Source organism: Nicotiana tabacum, chromosome 8 (assembly GCF_000715075.1).
Source record: "Nicotiana tabacum cultivar K326 chromosome 8, ASM71507v2, whole genome shotgun sequence".
Taxonomy (NCBI): Eukaryota; Viridiplantae; Streptophyta; class Magnoliopsida; order Solanales; family Solanaceae; genus Nicotiana; species Nicotiana tabacum.
The window spans coordinates 68,383,362-68,405,359 of record NC_134087.1 but is presented as its reverse complement, the minus strand read 5'-3'; the positions used below and the strand labels follow the sequence as shown (position 1 = coordinate 68,405,359).

The 21,998-nt window shown below is 35.7% G+C and overlaps 2 protein-coding genes across 2 annotated transcripts; one reads left to right on the top strand and one right to left on the bottom strand.

Moving 5' to 3' along the window:
• Positions 1 to 7,463: 7,463 nt before the first annotated feature.
• Positions 7,464 to 15,747, bottom strand: LOC107779374 (folate-biopterin transporter 1, chloroplastic). The gene is given in 10 exon segments (XM_075219339.1): positions 7,464 to 8,059; positions 8,158 to 8,250; positions 8,360 to 8,528; positions 8,617 to 8,862; positions 8,955 to 9,103; positions 10,818 to 10,980; positions 11,068 to 11,132; positions 14,264 to 14,493; positions 15,400 to 15,509; positions 15,511 to 15,747. Coding segments are annotated over 10 exon segments (1,623 nt in total). The 5' UTR covers positions 15,615 to 15,747; the 3' UTR covers positions 7,464 to 7,765.
• A 1,792-nt stretch (positions 15,748 to 17,539) lies between these two features.
• LOC107821123 (uncharacterized) lies at positions 17,540 to 18,758 on the top strand. The gene has a single exon (XM_016647531.2). It carries the CDS (start codon positions 17,914 to 17,916, stop codon positions 18,475 to 18,477), a length of 564 nt encoding a protein of 187 aa, XP_016503017.1. The 5' UTR covers positions 17,540 to 17,913; the 3' UTR covers positions 18,478 to 18,758.
• The last annotated feature ends 3,240 nt before the right edge of the window (positions 18,759 to 21,998 follow it).

The following is a 21,998-nucleotide window of genomic DNA, read 5'->3' as shown; positions in this document are numbered from 1 at the left end:
AAATGTCATAACATAAATGGCTATTTACTCAATAATAAAGAGGAAAAATAAAAGGGTAAAATTGAAGATGGTAGTTTAATTTTCAGTTACACAATTGAAAAACGGATTGGATTTAATATTAATATTTATTTTAATATTAATATTCTATTATTAAAACAAATATTTAATAACATTTCTGTTAATATTTTACTATTAACAAATAAATTTGGTCCAAAAAATTTATCAATCAATCGATCATTTGACCAAATCCAAATCCAAATTCGAATCCGAATCTGAATCTGAAGCCGAATCCGAGCCGAGCCAGCGACGACGATGACGACGGTGAGAGGCTTGCCTTCTTCTCAACTCTTTAAGAGCTAGAAGAAGAGCAATTGCTTATACACCCATAAAAACATCTTCATTTTTCAATATGGGACATTGTCCCTTTGCCAAGGGGGGAAACTTAAAATTTTCATTTCCCTCCATTTCCCATTCACCCTCTTTTAAGCCTCATTAATGCTTAAAACCCCAACAATCCCCCACATGAATGGGGAATGGCTATATCACGGAAGTATGCATGAAAAAATGTGTGATTCGCAAGCAAGGACTAATTGCATCTGGATAAGTAGGTTTCCCTTTGAACTTTCCGTAGTGAACTTATGTCGGATATACTCGATCAATCGGTAGATTTGATATCTTTGAACCGTCGAACGTTGGTGTATACCTATACAACCACAAGTCGCACAACCAACCCTTAACCGTCTTTGGTTCTCATTGTTGTGTTCGTTTCAGCCATGAACACTGCCTGGTTTCATAAGTGCGTAGAGAACTGGCCTTACAAAGTTCTCCTTGAAGAGGCTAACACTTCACATACACTATTTGATATACTCCATATCAAATTTAGAAATCATTAAAAAGCCTTAATACTTTATCCTTGGTACTGAACATTGTCTCATCACGAGAATGGACCAAAAGTTTAGTTGACAATGTTGATCCGTCATTAATGAATTTGTTTGATCTCCTTGAACTTAGATTTTGGGATCTCCAGTCTTCTAGGTAGAGTTACCGCCATTGTGACTTGTTCTTAGCCACAGTCCCATTCCCCTTGATGATTTCTCAACTACCACTCTAGTTAGGTCTTTTATAAGTGGATCCAACACATTATCACTTGAATTTACATAATCAATCGTGATAATTCCTCTAGAGAGTAATTGCCTAACAATTTTATGTCTTCGTCGTATATGACAAGATTTACCGTTATACATAACGCTCCCAGCCCTTCCAATTGTTGCTTGACTATCGCAATGTATGCATATTGGTGCCAACAGTTTGGGCCAAAATGGAATATCTTCCAAGAAATTCCGGAGTCATTCATCTTCTTCACCGACTTTATCTAAGGCTATTAATTCAGCCTCCATTATAGAGCGGGCAATACAAGTTTGTTGGGACGACTTCCAAGATACCGCTCCTCCATCAATAGTGAATACATATCCACTTGTGGACTTGGAATCAGTTGATCTGGTGATCCAATTTGCATCACAGTATCCCTCAATGACCGCGGGATATTTGCTGTAGTGCAAAGAAAAGTCTTAGGTATGTACTAAATACCCCAAAACTCGTTTCATGGCCATCCAATGAGATTGATCTGGATTGCTCGTATATCGACTCAATTTACTTGTAGCACAAGCTATATCTGGTCGTGTACAATCATGATGTACATTAAGCAACCCAACACACGAGCATAATCCAATTGTGATATGTTTTGGCCTTTGTCTTTGCTAATGCAAGATTCACATCAATTGGAGTCTTTGCAACTTTAAAGCTCAAGTGCTTGAATTTTTCAAGTACTGTCTTAATATAATGAGATTGTGATAATGCTAGACCTTGAGAAGTCTTACGGATCTTAATTCCCCGAATTAAATCAGCAACTCCTAAGTCTTTCATATAAAAGTTGCCAGTTAGCATGTGCTTAGTCGCATTTATATTGGCAATATCATTACTCATTATCAGCATATTATCCACATATAAGCAAACAATGACTATGTGATTTGGAACATTTTTAATGTACACATATTTATCACATTCATTTATTTTAAAACCATTTGACAACATTGTTTGGTCAAATTTCGCATGCCATTGTTTGGGTGCTTGTTTTAGTCCGTAAAGCGACTTAACAAGTCTACATACCTTCTTTTCTTTACCTAGAACCACAAACCCTTCAGGTTGTTCCATGTAAATTTCTTCCACCAACTCTCTATTTAAGAAGGTTGTCTTAACATCCATTTGATGAATTTCAAGACCATAAACTGCAGCTAACACTACTAACGTTCGTATGGACGTAATTCTTGTAACTGGAGAGTATATATCGAAATAGTCAAGACCTTCTCATTGTCTATACCTTTGACCACAAGTCTTGCCTTAAATTTGTCAATAGTATCATCACCTTTCATTTTCCTCTTAAAGATCCATTTAGAACCTAACAGTTTATTTCCAGGAGGAAGATCAACTAATTCCCATGTATGGTTGTTTAGTACGGATTCTATTTCACTATTGACTACCTCTTTCAAAAACAATGATTCCGAAGAAGACATAGCTTCTATAAATGTTTGAGGCTCATTTTCCAATAAGAAAGTCACAAAATCTAGTCCATATGAAGTAGACATTCTTTGACGTTTTCTACGTCTTGGATCCTCCTGGTTAAGTATACTTTCTTTTGTTTCTTCCCGAAGTCGTTTAGATCCTTCACCAATCAACTCACATTCCTTTTTATTCTGATATATATTTTTAAAGAACTCAGCATTATCTGATTCTATAATCGTATTATTATGAATGTCAGGATTTTCTGATTTATGAACCAGAAATCGATATGTTTTACTATTATCGCATATCCTATGAAAACACAATCAACAATTTTCGGTCCTATTTTTACCTTTTTGGGTTTAGGAACTTGCAATTTTTCCAAACACCCCCACACTTTAAAATAATTCAAGTTGGGCTTCCTTCATTTCCATTTTTTATATGGAATGGATTGTGTTTTGCTATGGGGTACTCGATTTAGTATTCGGCTAGCCGTAAGAACGGCTTCCCCCCACAAGTTCTGTGGCAAACAAGAACTTATCAATAATGCGTTCATCATCTCCTTTAATGAACGATTCTTTCTTTCTGCAATCTCATTGGATTGGGGCATGTAAGGGGCTGTTGTTTGATGAATAATTCCATATTCTAAACATATTTGTTCAAAAGGAGATTCATATTCACCACCCCTATCACTTCTTATCATTTTGATTTTCTTGTTAAGTTGCGTTTCAACTTCATTTTTGTATTGCTTGAATGCGTCTATTGCTTCATCTTTACTATTAAGTAAGTAAACATAGCAATATCGAGTACTATCATCAATAAAAGTTATGAAATACTTCTTTCTACCGCGAGATGGTATTGACTTCATATCGCAAATATCTATATGAATTAAGTCTAAAGGATCTGAATTCCTTTCAACTGACTTATAAGGATGTTTAACATACTTAGATTCCACACATATTTGACATTTTGATTTGTCACATTCAAATTTAGGCAATACTTCCAAATTAATCATTTTTCTCAAGGTTTTATAATTAACATGACCCAAACGTATATGTCATAATTCATGTGACTCAAGTAAGTAAGACGAAGCTGAAATTTTATTATTATTTTCAACAACCATTACATTCAGCTTGAAAAGGCCCTCAGTGAGGTAACCTTTTCCTACAAACATTTCGTTTTTAGTTATTCCAACCTTATCGAAAACAAAAACACATTTAAAAACATTCTTAACAAGAAGTCCAGCAAAGACTAAATTCTTCCTAATCTCGGAAACATGAAGGACGTTGTTCAAAGTCACCACTTTGTCGGAAGTCATTTTGAGAAATATCTTCCCACATCCTTCAATCTTGGCCTTTGCAGCATTTCCCATAGAAAGCGTCTCATCGGGTCCAACAGGAGAATAAGTAGCAAAAGCTTCTCTAACTGCACAAACATGGCGAGTGGCTCCAGAATCAATCTACCACTCTTTAGGATTGTCCACCAAGTTGCATTCGGAAAGCATGGCACACAAGTCATCAACATCATCATGTTTTTCAACCATGTTTGCTTGTCCCTTCTTCTTGTCTTTCTTCGGAGCACGACACTCCGTAAATTTGTGTCCGGTTTTTTCACAGTTGTAGCAATTTTCACTGAATAGCTTCTTGCTTGGGTTGTATTTTGGTCCAGAAGCCTTCTTCCTCTTTTTGTTCTCTTCAACAATATTTGCTCCAATTATTTTTGAGTTTCCACAACCTCTCTTTTCAGCAGCTTTGTTGTCCTCTTCGATTCTCAACCGAACAATGAGATCTTCAAGGGACATCTCCTTGCGTTTTGTGTTTCAAGTAGTTTTTGAAGTCCTTCCACAAAGGAGGCAACTTCTCAATCATCGCTGCTACTTGGAATGATTCATTGATGACAAGACCTTCAATGAAATTTCTGTTAGTAAAAATACTAAGCTTACTACTTTCAACATCAGTATTAATTTGATTTATACCTTCAACAAGGAGATCGTGAATAATCACTTGCAATTCCTGGACTTGGGTAATAACAGACTTGCTATCTACCATTTTGTATTTTGTAGTCCAAAAACTTTGTAGCAACAAACTTCTTCAACCCGACATCTTCGATTTTGTGTTTCTTTTCAAGTGCAATCCACAGTTCTTTTGACGTTTCCACGCCACTGTAGACGTTATACAAAGCATCCTCCAGCCCGCTTAAAATATAATTCTTTCACAAAAAATCTGAATGCTTCCATGCCTCAATCACGAGAAAGCGTTTAGTTTCTGGAGTTTCATTGGACAGCGCAAGAACATCTTCCTTGATGAACTTGTGGAGACTTAGAGTAGTCAAATAGAAGAACATCTTTTGCTGTCAGCGCTTGAAATCAATCCCGAAAAAAATTTCGGGTTTCTCCGCCGATGCCAATGTTGTCGGTGTTGTTCTGCTCGTTGAGGCATTGGCAGTCACCATTGGAACAGCTTAGTTCACATTATCATTAGTCATTTTTGTAAAAGAATGACACAAACGTTAAAATTACATAGATTTTAATCTCCAATAGAGTACAAAACCACAAAGGTTTTACTTTCCAGAAACAGTGACTACAAATACAGAAAATATTTTAAATTCCTTAAGCGTGTTAGTAAACTGCATTTGTAAACTAATTCTGGAAAAACAAAGTAGAATAATATATAAACAGAAAAGTAAACGAAATAACAAAAAACCAATTCGAGCCCACTGAATTCACAGTGTTTCCTTAAGGAATTTAATCCCCTCCTAGTACCCAGGATTATGGATTATTTCCTCTCATGATAGAACGAATTACACACTGGTGTAGTGGTACTTCAAACCCCAGTGTTTCAGCGAACACAAAGTTCGGTAGCAAATCACACTTACTGTTGTTTTCTTTGAAGTTAAAATATGCGGAAGAAAAGAGAAGAACTCAAAAAAATTGTATGAAAATTGTGAGCAGAATAGTCTTGTATTTATAGCCAAAGTTGAGCTGGAATCTGAAGAGGTGCAACTCTTCAGAATGGCTATTTATGCAAAATGGCCACAACATAAATGACATAACATAAATGGTTATTTACTCAACAATAAAGAGGGAAAATAAAAAGGTAAAATTGAAAAGGATAGTTTAATTTTCAGTTACACAACTGAAAAACGGATTGGATTTAATATTAATATTCTGTTATTAAAACAAATATTTAATAACATTTCTGTTAATATTTTACTATTAACAAATAAAGTTGGTCCAAAAAACTAATCAATCAATCGTTTGACCAAAGCCAAAGTCGAAGCCGAGCGACAACGACGGTGTGAGACTTGCCTTCTTCTCAACTCTTTAAGAGCTAGAAGAAGAGCAATCGTTTATACACCCATAAAAAAACTCTTCCTCTTTCAATATGGGACAATGTCCCTTCGCCAAGGAAGGAAACTTAAAATTTTACTTAAAAATTTCATTTTCCTTTATTTCCCATTCACCCTCTTTTTAAGCCTCATACAACAGGGAGTTCATTTATAGGTATCAATAATTCCTCTGCAATGGATAAAGCTCCAAATCCAGTCCGAGTATGCATCATTTTATTGTTTTCCTCATTATTATATATATCAATAAAGGAGTGTTTGTCGGAACTTTAATCTGTGATTCCTCTTATATTTAATATTCTCCACATGGCTTTCCTCATACTTTTATCTTTGCAATTCCCTCCTGACCATGGAATATTGATTTTTCTGACCAACTGCTCATCCCTAGGGATGACAGTGGGGCGGTACGGATGTGCGGCAGGGCGAGTTAGAGAGTCATCCCCCTTCTATTCAGCTCAATGGAGACAAAGAAAAAACATTTGAGTGAAAATCCGTCTAGACTTAAGCCCACAGAAGAAGTTGAGTAATTCACCATTTATTCAGACGTAATATAAAAGTCTTATAAACATTCACTCTTTACAATGAATATTTTCACGAGTGGATTCTCTATAAAAAGATTTGCTCACGAGAAACTCTCTAACTTTAGGGGATTGACATTTTGGATGCTACCATTCAATTCCAGCCACCAAACTAATATTCCATTATAACATTAGAACAAAAACCATCCATCAGAATATAGTAATATAGCATAATGCTGAATGCACTACAGTTACTAAATATTATAGCCCCGACTATATTATTGGAACAATAATTAAAACCGCATCTGGTTATTATCTGCATTATTCCCTCATCCGTTATACAATTGTTACTTACATCTGCTAATAATAATACTACTAATCATTGCACTTTTTAATAATGGCTAGTCAAATTACACGAATGGAGGAAGAAATATTAAGTACTTGTATTTTGTGTAAGTAGTCTTTGATTATCAGATTAGTGAGTTCTAAATATTGCCAAATGACCACAAACTTGGAGTTGTTGGGTAAGGGTTTAAAATAGTATTGATTAGAACCGGTGTACACTTTGGATTACTTTTTGAGGGGTGGCCTTTTCCCCATTTTCTATACTTCTCTCCACTCAAGAAATTTTAGATATTGAAGTTGGTTCAATGATTGGAACGTCAATTTACTTGTACCAACCTCCTACTTCCCAACATCCCATGCGACAGCTTTTGCCACAAAACAATGAAGGAGTATGAAGTGGCAATCTCGAATTAATTGTCCAAAAACTAACAAGTAGCAAGACAAGACCCTTACATTCATATTTGGAGACAAGCCACATTTTTTTCTGAAGAAAACATCCATATATACCCCACCCTCACCCTCGAAACAGAAAATGAATTTTCTTCTACAAAATTGTCGTTCTTGCTACAGCTGCAGGAGAATAGGTTCAAGAAATAAAATAAAATATCCAACCGAAAACCTAATTCAATACGGCTACTCTCGTCAATAGGCAAAATATGGTAGCAAACCTTTCCTCAGAAAATAACTAACACGGGTTCATAGACACCACATCTGTATAATTGTTGTCCATCCGGCAATATAAATGTTACATTGGAAACGGCTCAAAATGGGTCCTACTAGCTGCTTAAAAAGTACTATATTACTAATCCATATAGTTATCGTCTCAAGTGATGACTTGAGATCATAACTCATCTTTAGTCGTTCATATTAGCATTCCTAATTTAAATGAGTGAGTTCTCACCTACAGTTAACCCGAAAAGCTGTAGTTAAAGTTAGTTAAAACAATCAACCATGTCAGAGGCCACATGAGTAACTTCATGGTATGTAAAGAAGGCAGGAATTTAAGATGATATCATCTCAATATCAGTATTCTCCTCTGAATCAGGTACATCTCGAGGAAGGAGGCTAAGTAGCTGTAAAGGCAACAGAGAGCTGAGATTGCAGACAACTATTAGGAGAGCCAAGTTATCAAATCTGTCCTTGGTGACACCAAAGATCTGCGTTAGACCGGCACCGAGTAGGCCCCCAAGGGTACTTCCTCCATTGGCTATAGACATAAGGGTTGCAAAGAAAGTTGCTTCCATTCCCAGTGGACATATTCTTGCAGCTAATACAAGAACAGGCATGAAAAAAGCCTGAAAAATGTATAAGTTAGACAGTTGTAAAATAGTTGCCACGTGACAGAATACCATAATTCTATACTCAAAAGAATCATTTCAAGACAGAAGATTACCTGACCAAGAACAGATAGGATCAACGAATCCCCAATTGAAAACCACTCATCACTAATGCCAAAATGCTGGTTCAATCCGGTTACCAGTAGAACCTATCAAGATACCAGTTACACTTAAGTCAATCTAAAGCACCAGTAATTAGGGCCAACAGGGAAGACACAACATAGACCTGAAGCACAGAAGATATTTTGGGACAAATACCTGAGTCATCCCAAGAGCTGAACCAATAATAGCCGTCACAAGGAATACTTTCCTTAAAGGAACATTCTTTAAGAAACTGTTATACAGCGCAACACCAATCAGTGATGCAACTGAAGTAACCAGCTTAACGCGGCCTAAGAATTCTGGAGTGAAACCAAGTTTATTTGTTCTACAATCAACAAACTTCAGTTAAAAACTTGCATCTTGCATGTAATAGTTATTTGGAAATGGAAACTTAAACCTGGATTTGAGCATACATGAAATAAAACATAGCAGAACCTGACTGTGGTGTTGCCTGAAATAGGAAAATAAATAGCGTGGGAAAAAGAACATTAGGCTGCTTAACAGCTCCCCATAACTGGAAAATGCTACTTTTTGAACTCTCAAAGAAGCCATTGCCTAAAGAAAGACCCCTTGCTGGGCCATGTACAGGCTCCTCTTTCACAAGTACAGATACTGCAGATGTTATCAACGGAAGTAATGCTGTTACACCAAAAACGGACCTGGCGTAACCAAAAGATAATTAACTAACAGACTCTTGACGTCGCTCAGACCAATACAGGCATACAATATCTCAAAAGACTGATTATCCTACCTCACACCATAAGAATCCACAAGGGAGCCACTGAAGTAAGAACTGACAATTCCCCCAAATGCTGAAGAACCCCAGCATAGTGACTGAAGAGATCCTGACATGCTTTGAGACTCACCACGTGCCCGCTCAACAACCATGGAGTCTACGACCTACATCATACCTCAATCTTATATTCTGCAGCAAGAGGAACACTTCAAGCAAAAGAAAGATAAGCTACATTCCATTTGCCAGCAAATATTTCATATAGGTATATGTAATAACTAAAAGTAAGAGTGAAAAGATATCAACACAAACATGGAATATTATGATAGAGGGGTCTGGCAATGAGTGGCGCAATAGCCTGTGATCCAGCTAACCCTTAAAATTGGTGATACAAAGATTATTTAGTTTATCCAGCTTACATCCTCGAAATTTGCACTGAAAATCCATGTGATGTATTATTCCATTTCAAACTGATAATAGCTCACTCTAAGCTATGCTGTAGTGCTATTATTTCCAGAATACAAGAAGCAGCAGTGTCATAGCCTTTTACTTCCTTATGGTTCTGATTTGAAAATTCATCATTCAACAACAAAGACATACCATGTTTCTTAGGAGGAAAGAGTTCCTATTAACAGATGCCACTGACATTAGCAGTGAGAAAAAACACATGATTTAAAAAGATACAAAATTTGCTTGAGGTCTCAATAGTCCACAGAAATTCATAAAAGTAGAACAGGTAACCTGGCAGGTTGGAAAAGTCATTTGTTATAAGTAGTTAGTTCTCTCTGACAAGGTTAACATTAAGGAAGCAACTTACAGGTTTAGGAAACCAAGATCAAGTCATTTGCCTACTTCAGTCAGCAATATCCCAAAGACTAAAATGGACAATGCATGTTAGTATGATCATTCTCTTGATTCTCTTTCATACTTCTTCAGAGTGTAAATAATAACAACCCATAGATAATGAGAGATACAACAGCTTATAGGCATCTAAACTTCATTTAGATAGTTTGTGTATGTTCCTATTGCAACTTGGACCAAACACTGCCTAAACCTTGTTCAGCACACCATAGGAGTCCTTTTTAAAAAAAAATATAAGGATACACCATAGGAATTAACATAGTCTATTCGTAGAAAATACTGATTAAAGAAGCAATTTCACATTTGTATACATCTTTTCTTAAGACATACACAATTGAAAAAAGTGGGTGCTTTAAATGAGGCTATGACACAATTCAATATGGTACAGGAGAGGTCCCGGTTTCCAGTCTCACTGCCAACTTTTATCAAAAAATTTCACGTGCTTGGTCTACAGAAAAGAACATTGACTGCACGTGAAAGAACGGAGCGTTAAAGGCATACATAAGTCAATAAAAATATGCCCTCTCTAATAGTTTAAATATTTGGATGAGGTGGTCACACAATCCAATAATTGAGCTTTTGAACATTTATCAGAATATCTTTCTATTTCAACTCAACTGTTTAATAGACTTTTTACTTCAGATCATGCCTCAGATCTTAGTCTCTGTCCCTTTTTTCCAGAGATGCATCTGAGAGACTTCATTCAGAATTTCAATAGGCAAAACATTTACTTTATTCAGGTCCAGCTTAGGCGTAATTAGCAAGAACTTGTGAATTTGATGAATTAGAATAACGTAGGACAATGACCTTAGGGCACGTAGTTTTTATACAAGCTGGTTTCTATTTCACAACCTCCTAACCCATATTGAAGGTTCAAAGCCCAAAAAGACTGCTGTCAATCTCTTGATCCAACTCAAAAACAGTTAAGATAAACTATGTAGCGAACAGGCTTGCATCTCGTAACAAACTCATCATGAGACTCAAATAACTGAAACCAACTAGTAACAAAAAGGAACTTACAACATCTGAGAAAGCAACAGAAAGAGAACCAATAAGTAAGCAGGAAGCAGCACCGTACTTGCTGTCAACAAAGGTGGCCATAAAAAACCATGAGAGGGCTCCAAGGAGTCCTGATAATACCAAGTACGATCTTCTTCGGTAACCAAAGAGTGGGAAGGAATCACTACAAGACCGAAATTCAAGTAATAAAGAACTAGTTGCTGGGAATAATTAGTAGATGAATAAGGATGAAATGCAAATTGAATCCAACCTGATGAATCCATATAAGGGCTTTATAAGCCATGGCAATGATGAGAAACCAGATATCACAGCTGTCTAGTTAGACACAAAAGTGTCAGTCCTTGTACTCAATCAAAGGAAGAAGGTGCTAATGACAAATAAATATGACACCTCATCAGACAGTTCCCGTTTAAAATGCGCTCTATCAAATGAAGACAGAAATGCTTAGGCAAAGGTTCATAAATTGGCAATGCCTTGTACTCAATATCTTTACGGAAAAAACTATGAATTTATTTCAAAAATCCATGTCTAATTTCATGGTTAGAGGCCCTAGATGAGGATCAGTAATGTGCCAATAGGTTGACATTACATTGTTCAATCAGTTCTATTTAGTGTTCAATCTGATAAGAAATAGATAAATGCTGTTAAATGACATACAATAAGCATGGTATACGATGGGTGAAAGTTCTATAATAAAGAAGAGGAAGACAAGGATGATAGGGTGTGGCTAAATTAACGTAAATAAGTAATAAGTTCATATATTTACATGACTATTAAAGATAAACAAAAGCAATGTTAACCAGACACCTTCATGATAATATGAGTGGCTGAAAGTAGACAGAAAAAGTACATAAAATAGTGTCTAACATTTACACTGTATTAGTTAAAGTTAGAAAAATCTGAAATTCTGATGTAGAATGAAGTAGAATTTCAGAAAATTCTGTAAAATTTAATATGAGAACAACAACTATGCATCAGTCCCAAACAAGTTGGGTTGGCTATATGAATCCTAACTTACCATATTTCTCCAATTAAATTCATCTCAGGACAACATAAAATATCCTCTGAATTTTGTTACACAAAGAGAGATGCAGTGGGACAGGAGGAGAAGAATGTGTTAGGAATATAGTAGATATGCCCTAGATCCAAACTCATATTTGATGATTTGAACATATTTTTGTGAACGTTATTTGATATAAAAATATATGGCACTCTTTTATCATAGTTATTATTAATTGTTTGATTAATTTGATAAGATCCTTGATTAAATTTTGAGATTTGTCATCGTGATAGAGATCATGATAATGAGAGCAAAGTCTCTTACAATTTAATCTAAATTTGTTCTTGATCGTAGGATTATTAATTTGGATATTAGTAATCCGGTTAGATCAATATTTATGTGATTGTCTTTATGGGATAAAGATTAGTTGATCTCATTAACTGAATCACATAGATAGATTATGCATATAGAGATATGATCATTGAACCGACTCATTAGATAATTCCTAATGGTTAGAATTACCATAAACTGTCAATAGGATATTCTCTTGAAGAATGTGATTCAAGAGTTTCCTTTGACCTGAGATCGTCATAGTAATTGACAAGTTATTTGTTGTGCTTTAATACCAGACACCTATGGCCCTAGGGCGATAGTTGAAAGGATATTGGGTACGATTGAATACTTGTAGAATTAGTGATTGATCAAGATGGAATCTGTCAACTCTTGGTAATGAGTTTAAGCTCCATGTTGTCATGAATTATAAACGATCAAATTAAGACCTTGGCCAGGGCAATTGAATGAAAGAAGAAAAGAGTTTCTTAGGTCATTCAATGGTCGATTATATTTGACATGAACACATAGTTGGTCGCCTATTAGGATTTGACAGTTGAACCATATCCTAGGGTGATCCAGAGCTATAAGAACAGAAGGAATTACTACATTATTCTTCTACTGGTTCTTGAGAGTAAATTGTATACTTCATGCTATCCGGTCGTTAAGGAGTGTTGCTAGACGCCACCCTTGATTAGTATATTGATGTGATCAATTTACTACCGGTTTAGTATTGAACCTATGGGGTCGCACACTAACGAGTGTTCTGATCTTTGTTAAAGGATTAATTAACTTATTATTTGATAATTAAATTAAGGAATTTAATTAGTCAAATAAATTTAGTTATTAGTCCAAATGAAATATTATTATATTCTTTGCTAGCACAGACGGTATGATTAATATTGTGAACAAATTGAAGTTTTCTATTTGGAATAGAAAATTAAATTATATCTCTTGGTTAAAATATATATGTGATATATATAATTAACACTTATTTTATATAAAAAATGTTATATAAAATATTAATAAAGTTTTGTTAGTAAATCTAATTTTGAATTGGATTAATTAATCGTGGAAAGTCCATATGGACTTGTCGGCAATTTTGAACCCATTTGGAATGGGATTATATTTCCAGTAGGAAAATATTACTAATAAAAAAGGTTTGATGAAACTTTATTAAGTGAATTCCAATTGGAATTTAGATTCACGTAAAAGTCCATAAAAGGACGTCTGCCACCTCAAATTTGGTTTCATTGTTTTCAATAGAAAATTCCAATGTTTGGAATTGGACTTTTGGGAAAGTCCATGAAATCGACAGTAACGTTGCCCATTGAGAATGGGATTACGAATTCTTCCTAGAAAATTCTATCAAGTTTATTTTTGGAACAAATTTTTACCCTAAGTAAATCATTACCTCACCCAAATAGGAAAAGGGTTTATAGGCGATGCTATATAAATGGTGATGGAGAAAATTTGTCGTATTATTTAATTCTTGAGAAGAAAAATACTTTATGAAAGTGAGAGCGCAATACAAAGCCAAGAGAGAAAATACAATTAACAAGAAAAGTGTTTCTTGTTCTTCTAATTTGAGTTGAGATTTTTGAGAAAAATTTCAGCACAAGTTTTTGTTCAATTTGTTCGCGGGTTTCGTTGATCAAAGAGTTGATAGCAAGGATCAGTCTCGGTGTGGATACGCACAGAGTCTTCGCACTATCGAAGAATTTGAAACGAGACTTTTTTCACCAGGTACGTCTTAGATCCGATCTATTGACATGTAAATAAATTTTTAAACACGAAAAGATCTGTCTAGGATTGTTATTGTCTTCCGCTGCGTGTTACGAACACCTATACGCAATCCTTCAGAATGAACGGTACTTATAAGATGAACCAAGGAAAGTGAAGATTTCATTTCAATAAGCTTGTATTTCGAATAACATACTCAGAATGTACCCTAAATTCAAAGTCCATTGGTCAATTCAAGCTATGTAATTAGTTTTCCAACTCGAATGTGCAATTTTGGATGAAATATGAAGATTTATCTGCTGAAAATTCTTTTATTATATTGTGGAAGCTCAACCAACAATGTAACAAAGTATTCAAGATGAGGATGACATACCTCTGCAGGGTCTAGGTGCAGGTTGTCCTTCAAATAAAAGCTAACAGCAAGATCTGAAAGGCCTAAGATACCTTGAACAAAATATACCAGGGCAATTGCAATGTTATCTGGGGTTAGGTCCACCCCAAAGCATCTGACTGAACTAATAGAATATTTGTTCCCATGAGGGCCAATTTTATTAGATGAACTAGAATCTTCCTCGACAGAGGTTGTCAGCAGATCCTCCTTTCCTGCACATTTATAGATAAGGAATTTGAATATGAGCTCCATAATACCACAATTATTGGAACGAATGCCAGCTTTTAGGAACATGAATGTTGTTGAAATGTGTGACCATAGAGTACACTGTTAGTTACTTAAATTTTATTACTCCCCTTCAACACGCCCCTTCAGATCCTAGTACAAGTATCACCTAAATGCACAGATCCTGAGTCTGCAGTTGGTTTCACAACCTACAAGAAATTAAGGTTGATAGAGCCATTTCTATGATGAAGTTGTAGTTACTGGCAATTCATGATAAGGTGCCTGTTACTGCTTAGCAATAGCCAATACTAATTACTCCTACTAAACACTTTGAAAGAGTTAAAGATCGTTCTCTCAGTATCACTCTCTCCTCTACTTTTGCAAAGGTTTTCTCAATGGTCTCCTCATTATGATGCTTCAAAGCACCATGGAAAACTTCAAGAAGTTTCCCTACCGGTGATGGACTTGATTGAATATTACATGAGCAAAAATGTTCTGCAAATTTTTTTAGCATCTAATTGTGTTGTCGTGATTAATGAATTGGTAGGACAACTACGAGGTCTCAGGTTCAAATCATGGAAGGGAAAAAACGAGGTGATTCCTGTAGCATGACAACATGGATTTACGTCACAAACCATATTGATTAGGAACTCTATATTCACAAGCTGACAATTTCAGCTGTCGATTATCAAACTTGAAATTTTAATAACGAACTAGCCAGTATTTGAGATTGCTAACAGGTTCCCACACTATTTAACTCAAGTCCTTTCCTTTCCTTTCCTAGAAAATGAGCTAAGAAAATATAATAACTGTAGAAAATTAACCTCACATACAAAAATTGAAATAAAATTGCGTAATACAGACATATCCGTAATCATGTATGCGTAACTTACGATCTATAGAATCAAGCAACGGTTCGGCGTCGTTGTCTCGTTCGACGGTGGTTTCCGACATTTCGACTGCGACTGACATCTTAATGTCAGATGGAGATGACAACAGAATGCCGTCTCCGGCGAATCCGAGCGAGGATCGGAGAGAGGAGGAGGAAGGTCAAAATTGGATTTATGGAGGGGAAGATTGAGATTAAGTTAGAAGTTAATGTAGCCATTTAAAAATTAATGTTTCAATTCGTAGTTCGTACTGCCTCAGATTTTTTGTTAATAAGAAAATGGAATTTAAAAATGACTGGCTGATCCAGACCGAATCCAAATGCAGAAGTTGACCCTCTACTCATTGATTGTTATGAGCAGGAATAAAATTAAAAAAATTAATATCGGTGACGTGGAGAAAATTTGGGGAAGATGATCTCGCGTTTCACTAGTTGGAGCGATATAATGGATAAGATTTGGGATTAAAAGAGTTATGATCGCGTGGTATTAGGGGCAATAAGATTTGAGATTAAATTTGTACCTTGTTTGGTTGGAGGATAAATTTATACCTCTAACCAAATAAGGTATAAACATAATCCTACATCTTATCCTATTTTATATCATCAATTGTGAAATTATTATATCTCATTTTTTTATGTGGTATAAATTAATACCGGGATTATAATTCCGAAATTATAATATCGGTACTATTTTGTCCACATACCAAACGACTACTTTTTAATGGTATTAGCCTTAGTATACGCATGCGTGAAAATAAATTTCTAAAAACAACAGAAAATATTTAAAAATTATATTTGCATTATAATATTAAAATTAATAAAAATTTACAAGTTTCAAAATGATAAAATTAATCATATTTAAGAGTTTGATCCACTATAATGGTTTTTCCTTCAACTTGTTCTTGTACTTGCTTAATTGTACAAAAAAATCATAGAAGTACCTAAGATCTTCAACTTTACTTAGCACTTGGGTATGTGCATTGCATATATATTTCATGTTAGTTATAAAATTTATGTCAGCTAATTTACCAATAATTTAAAAAAAATTGTCTATTAATTGTAACCTTATCTTATCCAAACTCAATTATTATTAACAGTTATTATCTTATTTAGCATTTAAAAAAGATTATCATTTGGTTATTTTCTAATATTTAGATAATAAAAATGGGCAAAAATTTGAGTATACTTCCAATTCTTGATCTTTCTATTGTTCAAAGGGAAAAAAAACCGTCCTAATTCCTCTTCAAAGTAAAATATTCCCTACCTCTTACCTTAAATATGACTTATCATTGATGCTTTCATATTTTATTTTTTAAATCAAAATTGTGTTGTTCGTACATTTTTTTAACGTGCTCTTTATTAGCATAAAAATTACAGGATAAGCTAGTTACTTTAATTTTATTAATTACTCTTTTTTCACAGAATATACATCCATGAAAAGTACATATAAGAAATATTATTATGTTACATATATAGTTTAAATAAAAAAATATTTATGTAAGGTAGAATTTTGATTGACTTTAAATTCCTAAATTTTAGGACTTCTTACCTAGTTCAAATAAGTAAATATTTAATCATAAATTTTTTAGTTGATTTTAAAGTACTAAATATTAGGATAACAATAAAATGACTATTTTGTCTAGTGGAAACTCTATTTTTTAAGGTAAAAAAAAAAAAAAGAATTTCGCTAAGAGCCTTCATACTTTTAATATAGTATAGATTAATTAACAATTAAATTGATCATAACTCTTTACTCCAAGGATAATTCTGAAAAAATTCCTTCTTAATATCTAAAAAAATTAAATATCATGGTCCATAAAAAAGGCCAAAAAATCAATTAAAGTAGCCCGGGGAAGTACATATCAATGATATGTACACAAACTTAAACTCAAAATCATTCAACTTATGATTATCTTATAAAAAGTTACCCCACTAAATTAGTTTTTATCACTTTAAACTCACTAACTTATGGCTTGTTAATCAGACAATAAATCCTCAGAAAATCTACTAAATCTAACTGAAAAACCAAGTAGTCACATATTTACACACTTTATGTTTATCTTAAATGTATCCATGTCTGGAGGATAAATATTTGGCTCTGCTTAATAACGTGGAAAGTATCTTGGCATTTAGCTGATTTCTTGGCTTTGTGATCAAATTTTATGATTTTTTTTATCGTATTTATATTTTGATAATCAGCCATAGTTGAACATGCTAGCTCTCTCATCCCTATATCTCGGAGATTAGTTGTAAAAATCACAGATCATATCATAGCTCCATCTTGGTCAACTGCTTTTCTTGGAAATTCTATGTTTTATACACCTCTTGCCTTTCCTCCAAGTATAGAATAGTCCAAAAAAGCCCACCAAAACTGACCCCTTCGCTCAAATTTTCATCATAAATTTCACCCTTGGAATTTGCAAAGCCACCATCCCAAAATTGTCCACGAAACCGTGATACATTTAGTTTTGATTGTTTTCATCTTTACATAGAGTTCCTGGAGAAGAGCTATAAGCAAATGGATGAAACAACTAGCAAATCAGAAGGAAAAGAAAGCGAATATGAATTCACTGAAATCACTCTCAGGCAAATTGAACTGTCAGATGTGGATGATTTCATGGAGTGGGCAACAGATGAAAAAGTCAGCCATTTTTGCATCTGGGATACTTACACTTCCAAAGACCAAGCTTTGGATTATATCAAGAATAATGCTATTCCCCATCCATGGTTGAGAGTTATCTGCATTAAAAACAGGGCAATTGGGGCAATTTCTGTGACACCAAATTCTGGTAATATTGATAGTTGTAGAGCTGGACTTGGATATGTCTTGGCTTACAAGTATTGGGGTAAAGGGATTGTCACAAGAGCAGTGAAAATGGTGGCAACTACCATATTTTCAGAGTGGTCAAATCTGGAGAGGATTGAGGCATTGGTGGATATTGACAATAAAGGATCACAAAGAGTGCTAGAAAAAGTTGGGTTCTTGAGAGAAGGTGTTCTAAGAAAGTTCATGAGTATAAAGGGGAAATCAGGAGACATGGTAATATTTAGCTTGCTATCTACAGATGTTGTTCAACACTAGTCCCCTCAAGTTTTTTCATGTATTCTCCTTTTCCTTTTGGAGATCAAAAGGAGGAGCCAAAGGATTAAGGATTTTATTGCAATCTGATACTAGTAGTAGTAGGTTTAGCTTCTTTCCGACTTCAAAGACTGTTGGAAATATTTTAGCTGTCATTTATTGTTTGATTGCAATTCGGATAGTAATTGTATTGCATCATTGCTTGAATTAGTATTGTATGAACTATTGAAAGACTTTATGAACACCAAGTAGAGATCCAAATCATTGTGAGTGTTGTTTATGTCTGTCGAATTTATAGAACTTTTATCTTGTTTCTTTTTTTTTTCCTGGTAATTAAATAAGATCCTTGTATTAATATTAAAGTACTAAAATGTCATTACAAGCGGGGGCGGAGCTAGGTGGCCGGAAGGGGTTCAACCGAACCTCCTTCGTATAAGGGGTTAATTTTTTTTCTTCATATTTGCATATATTAGGTGTCACATATTTACTTTTTATTTTTATTTTTTGAATCTACTTCCACCACTGTTACAAGCATACCAAGTTTTGCCAAATTATTACAAACACGGGCTGATATGGCTTTCTCAAAACTTGTTCCTATTTTATCTTCTAAGATAGCTGCATTAACAAACAATGGTGGGACTGGAACAAGGTGCCAAGTTTTGCTTGCTTGGATCCTCCGCTTGCCAAAAGATGTGCTACTTTATTTCCCTCGTGAAAGTTATGTTTGTACGCTTGAAATCAGGTATGCCCGATTTCGTAGGCTCGAGGAGTTGCTTCAAGAATAAGCTCAAAACGGACCTGGCTCGAGCCTGATGGCGGAGTATAGAACTTGAAGTTCGAAGTGCTCGATGAAAACCAAATTCGAGTATGACCAACCTCGAGATAATGTTGTTATGGTTTTTTAACAGAAAGAGCAAGATTTCCACAACAGCCCTAAGATCACGACGTGAATTCCGGAACGGATTAGTACTTGGCAGTTAGACAGTTGTCCAATAAAATTCCTTATTAAAATTGGAAGTGAACCTTATTTAGGGCTCCCCTATTATATAAAGGGAAGCCCAATCATTTGTAACACCATTATCTATTGACAAGAGAATATACATTCATCATTTTTCTTGATTACTGTTCATCAGAATTGCCTTATAATTTATTGTTCTCACTGACCCACCTCGAGACTGTCATAACTCGAGGTCGAGACTTGGCTTGCACATTGGTTTGACTTACTTTATTCTTTAATTTATACATTTGATTCTTTGCTTATCAATTGGTATTGGACTAAATCACATATCTTTAAGACCACAGTATAAGTTTAATTGTTACTCGGATTTTAGGGTAAACAGTTTGGCGCCCACCGTGGGGCTAAAGATAATTGTGATTATTTCAGTACTGATTCTGATAACACATGTTATTTTCACGCTTGTTCTTGTCAAAGATTTTTTGTTCTCAGGTTAAAACATGTCAAACTCACAAAACACACCCGTACATGGTGATAACGGTCTTGGATTTCATGGGAAAACGATAAAGTAATTGCTCTAGGAGCCAGGGTGCCATCGATTAACCCTGGGGAAGTACCAATTGCCGATCCAATCGATGTCATTTCGCACATTGCTTTGAACACAGACTTAGGCGTGGAACCCAAAGAGAGTGTGCGCAGGGAAGGCCGATCTAGTGGCCAAGGAACACAGGGCGTAGGAGATGGGGGAGTTAGTCTCTAGGTAATATTCGAGATGCTACAGGCTCAACAGGCCGTTATTGCTCAGCTTCAGAGTCAACATAGAACTCCGAGTGTGGTTGAGCTGGAAATCACTCGTCGTACCGAGCCAGTGCTGGAAATGACGAATGGTAACGGATCAGGAGTTGATCCTACAATTATGAAAATGATCAAGGAGCTCAGCAAAAGAATTGCGTCGGGAGAAAAGAAGATCAAAGATAATGATAAAAAAGTGGAAACATACAACTCCCGAGTTGATCAGATACCGGGGGCACCTCCGATCTTAAAGGGTTTGGATTCAAAAAAGTTCGTGCAGAAGCCTTTCCCTTAGAGTGCGGCTCCAAAGCCCATTCCTAAGAAGTTCCGTATGTCGGATATACTGAAATACAATGGGACCACCGATCCTAATGAACATATCACCTCGTACACATGAGGGATAAATGGAAATGACTTAGAAGACGATGAGATCAAGTCCATTTTGCTTTAAAATTTTGGGGAAACTCTATCAAAGGGAGCAATGATTTGGTATCACAACTTGCCACCAAATTCCATCGACTCATTTTCCATGTTAGCGGATTCTTTTGTAAAGGCACACGTCGGGGCCATAAAGGTCGCAACTAGAAAATTGAACGTTTTCAAGATAAGACAAAGAGATAACAAAATGTTGAGGGAGTTCGTGTCCCGATTTCAAATGGAATATATGGAGTTACCACCGATCACAGATGATTAGGCTGATCAAGATTTCACCCAGGGGTTGAACGAGCGAAGTTCGATAGCACCGTGACAGTTGAAACAAAATTTAATCGAGTATCTAGCTGTAACTTGGGAAGATGTGCACAATCGATATTAATCAAAGATCAGGGTCGAGGATGACCAGTTATGAGCCCCTTCAGGTTCAGTTCATCCAAACAGGTTGGCAGTTAAAGCCCCGAGGGACACCGATAGGGAACTAAGGTCGAACAAGGAACGATATCAACCATATGCCGCAGATCGAAGAAATAATGGCTCGGGACGCAATCCATCCCAGAATGATCGAAAAAATGATCGAGGACAAAATTCTCGGGGACTTATGAGCAAAAGTGGTTTTGATAAGCATGCTGATCCCGTGGAGGCACCTCAGTTATCGGAATATAACTTTAGCGTCGACGCATCAGGCATTGTATTGGCAATCGGAAGAATCAAGGATACTAGATGGCCCAAACCAATACAACCTTATCCTTCTCAAAGAAACCCAAATTTGATGTGTAAATATCATGGCACACAGGGTCACAAGACCGAGGATTGCAGGCAATTAAGGGAGGAGGTAGCCCGACTATTCAACCAGGGCCACTTCGAGAGTTCCTCAGCGATCGAGTCAAGAATCATTTCAGAGACAGAGACGCCAACAAGAAAACACAGGAAGAACCTCAACATGTCATTCATATGATCATCGGCGGGGCTGATATCCTACAAAGGGCCCGTGTTCAAACGCACTAAGGTATCGATTACCAGGGAAAAATAGACCCGTGATTATGTGCCCGATGGCTCCTTATCATTCAACGACGAAGAAGCAGAAGGCATTTCTCAACCACACAATGACGCTCTGGTAATTTCTATCTTATTAAATAAAGTTCAAGTTAAGCGTGTTTTAGTGGATCCAAGTAGCTCGGCGAATATGATCCGATCGAGGGTCGTGGAGTAGCTCGGCCTACAAGATCAAAGTGTGCCCGCAGCTCGGGTCTTAAACGGCTTCAACATGGCCAGTGAAACAAATTAAGGGGAGATTACTCTATCAGTGAACATGGCTGGAACCATTCAAGATACCAAATTCCAC

Bases quoted from the DNA above. Each gene is read 5' to 3' on its own strand.
- LOC107821123 (XM_016647531.2), top strand. From the start codon at position 17,914: ATGGATGAAACAACTAGCAAATCAGAAGGAAAAGAAAGCGAATATGAA.